This window comes from Adiantum capillus-veneris, chromosome 18 (genome assembly GCF_014529385.1).
Source record: "Adiantum capillus-veneris isolate H3 chromosome 18, ASM1452938v2, whole genome shotgun sequence".
Taxonomy (NCBI): Eukaryota; Viridiplantae; Streptophyta; class Polypodiopsida; order Polypodiales; family Pteridaceae; genus Adiantum; species Adiantum capillus-veneris.
In genome coordinates this window covers 146,464,202-146,474,177 of record NC_140948.1, presented here as the reverse complement: position 1 = coordinate 146,474,177, position 9,976 = coordinate 146,464,202, and the positions used below count along the sequence as shown (strand labels likewise).

The following is a 9,976-nucleotide window of genomic DNA, read 5'->3' as shown; positions in this document are numbered from 1 at the left end:
AGATGACATCATGGTTTCAGTGACACGGGTTCAGCATGAACACATTGCCCCCTTTCCAATGTTCACTGGATGCACCCTCTCTGACTCTTACATAGTCCGAGATCACTAGGCTCATCCGCCAAGACCTGACTCAGCTAGCTAGATACCAGGATGACTACAGGAACTAGGATGACTACAGGAACTGGACACAAAGATGGCTTTCTATAGAGAGCATCTTCTCCAGCTTACTATAAATGGTTTTGTGACGAGACCCAGATACATGGACACCCACTTATCTCATGGGATACGGTGCGCTATTGGCCATATACGCGCATCTTCACACCAACTTCGGGTCGAGACTAGTAGATATAGCGAAGTACCAGCAGAGGCCAGGACATGTCCCCTATGTCACATGGAGCCTGAGACAGAGTTGCACTACACATGCCACTACCCAGTTTACTATGAGATACGAGGCCGCTTTCACTGTCTGTTCAGAGAGGGCTGTGGACCACTCTGTACAGACATGGGGTATGAGGACCAGAGATGTTTGGGACTGTTTTCGCTCAAGCTACACAGACACGGAGAGAGCCTGATGAGAGGAGAGGCTAGCCAGTCTCAGAGACGGATCACAAACTTCTTTAGAACTCGGCAGCTGGAGGAGGAGCTACCACAACAAACCTCACATTCTCCTTACACCAGAGGCACGCTGATCAATGAAGCGACCGAGTCAGATGCCTACGACTGCGGAGGACTACACAGCATCGACGAAGGCCGCATCAGAGGATTTGAGTCATTTTGGCTTAACTCAAAATATGCATGCTACATGGAAAGTATCAGCAATCATAACCAAAAACCTTGCATAGATGGAAGAAAGGTTCAGTCCTTACCAAGTGGGCTTGGACTGATGTTGTGGAGGTGCAGCTTGGAAGGGTGATGCATTTCCTGAAGATTGAAAAGCTGCATTGAGAATGTTACAAATGGCATTGTGAGGCTGTGAGTAAACCTCACATACATTCAATTTTCATAAAGCTAAACTCAAAAACTCATGACACTCATCAATCACAATGCTCTACAGATGTCACCTCCCTCATGGATACATATAACAACAAACCCACTAAAAATGCATGCTACATGCGAAGGCTCACAAATGTACACAAATACCTCGCAATCAGAAGGAACGTTCAGTCCTTACCAGGCGGACTTGAAGACTGCTGGTATGGAGGAGCAGCTTGGAAAGATGATGAAGTCCTTGGGGACTGCTAGGATGCATTGAGAAATACACAACCAACAATATAAGCTGAAAAGGCTCAATTAAACTTTACAAGAGACTTCGATTCACTAGCTCATGAAACTCATCAATCACAATGATATGCAGCCCATCAGCTCCATCGTGTGCAAATGATACGAACAAAAATGTGAGCTAACCAAGCATTTTGTCCCTGCTATCTTATAAACCCTCAGGAAAACAGGGATAGCTACCAACAAACTAAACCTCACATAACTCGAGTTTAGAGGACATTTCTCATCAATCACAAGGCTGCATAGCTAAAAGCTCCATTATATGTTACAACAATCCCACTAAAGTGTGCGTGCCAAATTAGGCATCAATAAATGCTGCAACCTGGAATGTTTTAAAGTATAAGCTTCTTGGCACATAGGATCCACAACTAGCCCAAGCAGCTAGAAAGAGCAAAAAATACACAAAATTGCCCACGTCACTTTGGCAGATATAGGTAGAACATTGCATAAACCAACACTAAGTTCCACACACCAACTACAAATGTTGCTGGACATACCTTTTGTTTGCCTCTCGTGTCCTCGCTGTTGCTGAGGTATTGCTGGACATGGCAAGACACTCCACGAACTTTCATCCTGAACTAGCCACATTTCAGCCAGTGAAGGATCAATTTTTGCATCCACTTTACCCAACTTTTGATCCCATTTGGACCAACTGGAGATGGTACTAGTCTGGTGAGAAGATGTCTTCACGCAGTGCATCATTGTTTTCAACGGGCCTGCCAACCAAGAGTTAAAGCAGGCATTTGCTGTGACTTAGTATCAGAGAATGAATCTTCTCCTTGATTGCGAGAAACAGAGCCAAACGAAACATTGGAAAACAAGGGACCATTGTTCAAAGAGTGGGTCTCGGTCTGGTTCTAATTATTAAACCCCTCCCACCACCAAAGGGAGCTCTGGATGAGCTATTGTGAGGGCCTCCACGACCAAGAAAAACTCCATTGAAAGGACCTCCTTTGAGGGCTCCATGACCATAGTTCGCACTGAAAAGAGGCTCCTCTGCATCGTCATATTTACCAGACTCTCCACCCCTGCCTTGTCCAATGCCTGCGCTGAAATTGCGAGAGTAGGAAGGACCCCTAGCTCGCTTCACTTGAGGTCTGAGAATTTTGCATTTTTTCTGTGGTACTACCTGCTTTACAAGCTAACATATTCAACAGTGAAAATTCCTTTTGGTTGCACATAGTATTGCACCTCTAGCCCTAACCCTCTGGATATTTCCTTGCCAGTGCTCAACAAGGGATCCAGAGCATGTTTCCCTCCCAAAAAGAACATTTGTTTGAACCTTCAAGCCAACAAAGACTTTTACTCGTGTATTAGCCACACACACACACACACAGAGAGAGAGAGAGAGAGGTCCAAAAAATTTATTTAATACATAAGAGATCAGCAAAGTCGATGAATTTGTCACATTCACCACGATTAACACTTAAAGGCTGAAGTAGCTGCAGTGCTTTGTAATTATAGCACTATCTACACTGCTTCTGTTTGGTTGAGTGTACTATATACATAGAAAGCCTCTAGGCCACATAGAGAGCCAGTATCGTCTTCAGCTGGAGATAGAGGTATGGTAGCAAACCGGGCAAGAGGAATTGAGGTTAAGCCAACTGGTAATGCATTGCAAGTGGAATGCATGGTTGCAAGGGAGCAGGGAGGACGCCTTGTCACTTGCTTGCAATATTTCAAGGCAGATCGGGCACTCATAGTTTCGGAAGCCATTAGATGTCTGCCCAGTTCGCACAATCGGAAGCCAAGGTGGATGCTGCTGCAGCTCTTGTTCTGTTGCCTGTCCCTCATGCGTAGCCGCAATATTGAGCCAGGAGGGTGTCACATCGATGAGCAGGCCGCGAAAGTTGATTATCGTGCGGCCTTGCGCTTGCGCGGTACTTAGTTGGAGGGGTATTGGATGCCCTCCATCCTCTTGCATAGCTGTCGAGGGTTGCGGCCGCCCCTCAGGCGTCGTGGGTGATCTTGCATGTGTACGTGTTGTGGGTGGCAGTGCCTGCGTAGGCGCGATGGGTGGCTGTGACGCGGGCGCTCCACCCACAAATATGACGGCCTCCTGTGGTCCTTCGCACTGGTGATGGTGGCGCTTCTTCTTGGCGAGATTTTTCAAACCCAGAGTAAAGAGGGGAGACCCCATTTCCAATCCTCCTGTTATCGTCTGGAAATCCTCCTGTTATCGTCAGGGCCCACCTTCCTATCTATATGGATGAAAAACTCGTCTTGAAAAGCGAGCGGAGGTGCTTTTCGTTGCAAGACTTCCGTTAGGAGCACAACGAGTCTTGCTTGGTGGACATTGCTATAGGCTAGAACATAACAAGACATAGGCATATAAACATAACACTGGAGTAAACAAGTAACAAAGTACATCGACGAAATTTTTAACGTGAGATTTCACGATGGCTGTCCAAAAAAAAAATTAAGATATGAGGGAAATAAAAATTATATATATATATATATAGAGAGAGAGAGAGAGAGAGTCACGATCGTTTGTTCTTGTGAAAAAAGCTCTTTATTGTTTAAAAGCTTTAAAAATAAAAAAGTACACAAAATAAAAGCAATGTAGTTCCATCCTATAAAAAAAAGACAAATATAAATTGTGTGTTCATGTTGAAAATAATATAAGATGAGCAAGGATTAAAAAAATAAACAAGGCAAAGTCTTAAAAAGTCCTGCAAGGCTTTGAAATGAAAGGGAATCCTTTGACAAACTCCATCAACATTTAAGATGAGTCTCCATCGTTGGCACTGAAAACATTGGAAGGATGCTTAACTCGACTCAACACTAAGGCTTCTTTTAGAAAGCCAAAAAGACTTCGTTAGGAACACAACTAGTCTTGCTTGGTAGACATTGCTATAGAACATAAACAAGACGTTGACGAATTTTTGAAAAAAGAATTGCAAGTGTATTTATTAAACATATATGATGATTGATTAGTTCTATAGTTGTCTCTAAAATGGTCCAATTTCACAGATGTTTGAGCAGTGAGACCAAGGCATTGCCTCTTATCGTACATGCTCTAATAGATTTTGGAGCACAATTGGTTACTTGGTTGGTTGTGATTGTTGTCGCCTTGGCTTTTGTTGTGGAACACAAGCAGATAAGTAGAACCAAATTGATAGGCTAAACAATGGCTTGATGACCATTTGGAAGAAGCAAGTTGTGTCCATAGGGCTCACTACACAACAGAGGGCTAATAAAAGGGATAATTAAATTGAGCACAAGGTTGCAGCTTAATCATTATGCTTAAACCTTACTCCTTAACCTACTTTGGTAGTTTATTTGTAGATTGCCATTCAGCGTGGTAATATCGTCGGCTATTTACTCTCTAGATCGAGGACCCATCTTTGAGACACCCATCTTACTCTGAATCAAGCATAGTTCTTATTTCTCGTAGAACCTGTGAGAGAGAGAGAGAGAGAGAGAGAGAGAGTTACGTGTTGTCATAGTTGGAGGGTCTTGGCTGTCGATCACAGAACCTGATGCAAAACATATCTGAGGAGAATAACACTAGGATAAAGAATTGTCTTCGTGTTACAGAACGGTTATACACAGGAGAATGTTAGCCTACAATATATAAGATACATTGTCAAACAAGGACATACGTAGATAGACATTAACCACCTAGGAATAAAGTAAATATGTACAAAGTGCATCAAGTATTGCAATACATAAGTTGAATTGTCCAACTTTGAGAAAAGAAGTATGTACGGTCTGTCATAATAATCAATATGTAATTCTCCTAAATGATTTTCTCATATTAAACTGATCATTTAATGTGGGGAAGCGCCAGGGGAGAAAAAGCTAGAATATTGACTAAGCTAGCAGACCGGCCATAGTAGGGATCCAAAGGGGAGGCCATCTGCAAAAGAGCATGTGCAACAATGGGCTAAAAAGACCCTAAGGTTCAGCCCATTAAGACTTCCAAAATGCTAAGGTTCCAAAATTCAAAGGTTGTGTCCAAAGGTCAACCCTAGGGAAAATTGGATGCTTTGTGTGTGCCCTAAAAGTCTTTGCACATCCCTACATGGGAGGGGGCGAGCCCTAAAGGTAGGGGATGAGAGAGAAAGCCACACACACACACACACACACACAGAGGCTCCCTTTACACAAAGGGAACGAGGGACACATGTCAGCTCCCTAGGCCAGATGCCCACAAGGTGTGCCCAATTTCTATTGGATGACCCTTGAAGTGGACCAATGAGAATTAAGCTAAAGTAAATCTAGTTTAATTAATTTAAAAACATTTAATAAAAGAAATCAATGAGAATTAAGTCTCCTAGAAGACTATTGGGCAGTCTCCCAAGGGGACCAATGAGCATTCAGGAGCCCCATGGCTTGCTTGATTCCTATTGGCCAGGAGGCAAAGGGGTCCAATGAGAGTTTAGTTTAATTATTTAATTACCTAAAGCTCTCACAAAAGGGGAAAGGGGGACACATGTCAGAAGGCTATCACTTATGCTGCTTAATTGTAATTGGCTTGACTTGGGGAGGGCCAATGAGGCTTCAACAAGAGCAATTAGCAAGAAGGCTCGCCCAAGAGAGAGAGAGGGCTGATTTTTGGAAGGCATTATCACACACATACTCACACAAGCTCATGTGTGAAGAAAGAGAAGACTATCTCTTCCCAAGCTTTAATGGAGAACTCATCACCTACTCCAAGCTTGTGAGATAGAAGCCTACATCAACACTCTCTTGGCATGTGGATGCAAATCCAACCAAGAGCCAAGCTTCAATGCATGCTCATCTCCTCTACCAAGCTAATTACTAAGCTAAGCTATGCTACATATGAGTGATTATGTGAGGAGATGTACATCTTTCTCGTAAGATACTCCTTCTTCCTCTCAATCTAATCTCATACCCTGCTAGCTCTCACCATCTTCGAAGGTGTGTGAGGTCTTGGGTCTGAGAACGGGGATAATTAGAGTTGGCATTGTTGTCTCTCCAAAAACTATAAGAAACGAAAGTCGTGCCTTGCCCCTTAGGCTTTATGTTTTGAGGGGAATTGGATGCAAATAATGGACCTTGCAGTGTTGTTGAGCTTGAGTTGCAGTTGTGTAGTCGTCGAAACGTATGCTGTTGTGAATATATGTGCTTTCTGTGACACACAAAACAAGAGTTAACATAGACACAAAAGATGCAAGATATAGATTTAACTTAAAGAGAAGTAGAGGTAACTTTATGTTCTACATCATAGACGGTGTAGGGTTTATTGTAGTGATGAGTTCTCCGTTCATAAGCTCCGACGCAATCATTATAGTAGAATGGCTCAATCAATAGGGTGCGAATATTGAGTTGGGGGGGCACCTCATTTTGTTGTTTTGACGTTGCACGAGGGTTTTATACTACATTGAGGCGATAAGAATGCTCTCTTTTCATGTAGTCGACAAGTAACGTAGGTGATAACAAAAGCAATTCATTGTGTTTATAAGAACTGGAGGTCAAAAAAAGAAAAGCAAGATTGAGGCTTTTGGCGGTGGAATTTTAATCAAAGGTAATGGCATAGAACATGCCAAGTGGCCACCTCCAAGCTCAAGAAAGTAAAAAACCACATTAGACTTACCAAGTAAATTGTGGATTCTCTTACCATAAGAAGTTATTAGGTAAGGCCACATGCCTTAAAGGTGCAAGCATTGACAATTTCATTTGGCCAAGGCCTTCCTTTCACATTGAATCAAAACAACTCAGCTTTTTTCCCATAGCCATGTTGGGCATATCCTACAATCAATGCGTACATTTTGAACAGAAAGCTCATGAAGAACTTTATATGCTTTCATAAGGGAATTACATTTGACACACATAAGCATGTTTCTCCAACAACCCCTTTTGGCTGCCCAGAGTTTTCTTGCCACAACCTTGTGGACGTAGCCTATAATCAGCACGTCCAAGAAATAACATTTTGAACAGGAAGCTCATTGGGACTATTTTTGTCTTTGAAGTTGAAGATAGATTTCCTTTATCGCTACTGCTTCTCATGTGGCTAAAATTTTAGAACGAGGGACGTTGTACTCTAAAGCTTTTAACACATCTCCATCGCCCTTTTGCATGCCAAAAAGCACGAGTGAGGCTTTGTCATAGGCGATAATATTAAAGTAAAGAATGTGTGAGGTCCTCAAAAGATGCGATAAAGATAAGCAAGGTAATTGTAAATCGTCTTTGATGTCAGATCAAGTCTCAATGGATGGTTGCGATTAAGCCAAGCAGCTTAGTCCAAGGGCCTCATTTGAGAGAACCACGTTAGGCTTACTAAGTACTCACCAAGTAACCATTGCAATTCGTACATATAATGCAACGTTGAATAAAAAACACCCTTCTTAAGCTCTCCTTCATTGATTGATCAAAGCAAACATGACAATGATGATGATGAGGATGAAGATGAAGACAATAGTGCTTGTATGGTGGTCTTCTCCAAAATCTCTGATACATTCCATCATTCGATTCACCATTCCCTCTTTTCTGATTTCATTCTTCATCATCAAATAAGGCGTTGCACAGAAACCCAATACTGTCTTGCACACAATCTCTTCTTTGTTAAGCCAAAAGGTCAATCTCATCAGTAGTCAGGCAGACGAAGAGATTAATGGTGCATTAGCACCCCCTCTTGCATCCATAAAAAAAGTAGGTTCCAACTCTGGTGGTCATTAAGCAATCAAGAAATCACGCACTTATTTGGGCGCCCAAATCACAGATTGGGAGCAGCAAAGGCAAATTTAGTTCTCTCAAAACAACCGCCCTACGCGCTCATGCCCATGTACCAATAGCCGCTTGCATCCCAACATCCTCCTTGTCACTGGGTCTAGCCCCAAACCATGCCAAATTCCCCTTTGCAACCACCTCCTCTTGTGATTCACCAAGAACAAGATGGACTACTGCCATTTGCATAGAGTCCACATCATTTACAACATGACACTTCTTGATGTGAGGGAAGATTGCTAGTCCAAGCTCCCACTCCTTCACAAGCTCATGTTGTTGCATCCTGCGGTGGATTGGATATGGTGGATGGACAATGATGTGAGATTCACAGGCATGACATTTGAGCTTTTTGTCTTTGTCGTGTAAAGCACCCTATAAAACTTAAATTAAAATCTACACTTTTTATAGTTTCATCATCTGCTTTTCTACAACCCAAATTTCAATCATCCAAGGGTTGAGTTTGGGCCAAGTGGCTCATTCCAGGATCCAGAAAGTGAAAAACCTCATTAGGCTTACCATGTTACAAGTGATAGAATCATGAGGACTGCCCACATCCTCTTCCAACTCCCAAATGTCTCAAATTGCAAGCCAAGGCACATTCACAAAAGCACATTCTTGATATGTAAGAGCGTATTCGCACGCTACACAGGCATTGTTTTGGCTAAGGTAAGCATGAGTTTGTCGTGTAGTTAAAATGTTGCCTTTGTGACTCCACTCTACCAATTTTGACAAAGTTGGAAAGACTCTATCCATCTCTCTCTACTCTCTCTCATGAGGAGTTTAGAACGACAACAAATCTCAAGACAACACCCAAGACTTTATGGCCAATAGCCAAATCTACTAAGAGACACGTCCCACCTAGTGGTTGCGGGGGTTAAATGCTCTGCAAGAACTGACAAAAAGCAACCTTGCATAGTACTTATAGCACTTATAGGGGCATGGCCAAAGCATTGTAGCCCCTACAAAGAGTTTCTTGCAAACAAGATTTTGCAACGCATACGTTTATTGTCAGGGTATCACTAGTTGAAAGCATTAATACAATATTACAGCTGCATATAGCGCATGAAAGTCAGCAAAAACACCTTTTATAACCGGTTTACCAAGAAAGTGCCTCATGTAGCATGATCGCCACTTGCATCTCTAGTGCATGACTGATGCGTTGCCCTCCAATCCCCAAAAGTGCAAAGCAAGATGGGGCTCTAACCAAAGCCAAAATGCTACAGTGCGAATGTGCTCTAAGAAGTTATTCTATGACATTCATTGCCTAATTTCATGGCTTGGTCATTTTCTTTTCAAGAAGGGATATCAAAGAGGTCATGGCTCATAACTTTTTTGAAGGCGCATCTTCACACCATGCCATCTTTGGGAAATAAGATGGTAAAAGAAAACCTATTGACTACACAAATGATAGATCAATCATTTCATGAGTCCTCTTTAACTATATGGAAGCATTTTGGAGTAAAGGGGAGGATCTGCTCTACAATGGAAATATACTACACCACATAATAAAGATACATGCAATACCATCTCACTACAAATATCCAGCAATACAAAGTAAAGATACAAGTAGTACTTCATGTCACTACTGTGTATTATAACTATTGCTGGCATTTAACAAGGCATACCCATTTTTCACAGCAATAGCCTAAAATGTTTAAGCCCAGGTTTGAGTTTGGGAGAACCATAAGAGGAGCTAAGCATGGAGCTCTCCAGGTTCCATTCTCTTAGCAGCAACAGTGCAAGTCGGGATCATCTTCATATAAAATTCCAAACACAATGGGCGCATACACCTTGGTGCCAGCCGTGTTATAAGTAATCATCTACAAATTTCTTGACTCGCTGATGTGCGGTCCGCCATCTCCATCAGGGCTATCATAATATACCCCTCAACTTTTCAGTCTTGGTCTTGTTCTACACATTTGTTTGAATGGATCTTGGAAATTGGTCACCATTCCATACATAAATGGGATCTCTGTTGATTCTTCACCCTCGTTGCAAGGTCCTC

General features: G+C 42.4%; 1 protein-coding gene and 1 pseudogene across 1 annotated transcript; one reads left to right on the top strand and one right to left on the bottom strand.

The window, feature by feature from the left end:
• Positions 1-797: 797 nt before the first annotated feature.
• On the bottom strand, positions 798-3,450 carry LOC147436588 (uncharacterized). The gene is made up of 5 exons (XM_086489455.1): positions 2,855-3,450; positions 2,158-2,407; positions 1,776-1,994; positions 1,172-1,235; positions 798-936 (listed from the first exon to the last, which is right to left on the bottom strand). The coding sequence occupies exons 1-5, from the start codon at positions 3,416-3,418 to the stop codon at positions 813-815; spliced, it is 1,221 nt and encodes a 406-aa protein (XP_086345581.1). The 5' UTR covers positions 3,419-3,450; the 3' UTR covers positions 798-812.
• A 4,170-nt stretch (positions 3,451-7,620) lies between these two features.
• LOC147436587 (putative glycosyltransferase 2) lies at positions 7,621-8,337 on the top strand (annotated as a pseudogene).
• Positions 8,338-9,976: the final 1,639 nt, after the last annotated feature.

What these genes read in the sequence shown, in the direction of transcription:
- LOC147436588 (XM_086489455.1), bottom strand. Translation starts at nt 3,418, where the DNA reads ATGGGGTCTCCCCTCTTTACTCTGGGTTTGAAAAATCTCGCCAAGAAG. An exon ending in ATCCAGAGCTCCCTTTGGTG is followed by an intron (nt 1,995 to 2,157) that starts GTGGGAGGGGTT and finishes CTTGGTTGGCAG; the next exon opens with GCCCGTTGAAAACAATGATG. An exon ending in GCAGTCTTCAAGTCCGCCTG is followed by an intron (nt 937 to 1,171) that starts GTAAGGACTGAA and finishes TTCTCAATGCAG; the next exon opens with CTTTTCAATCTTCAGGAAAT.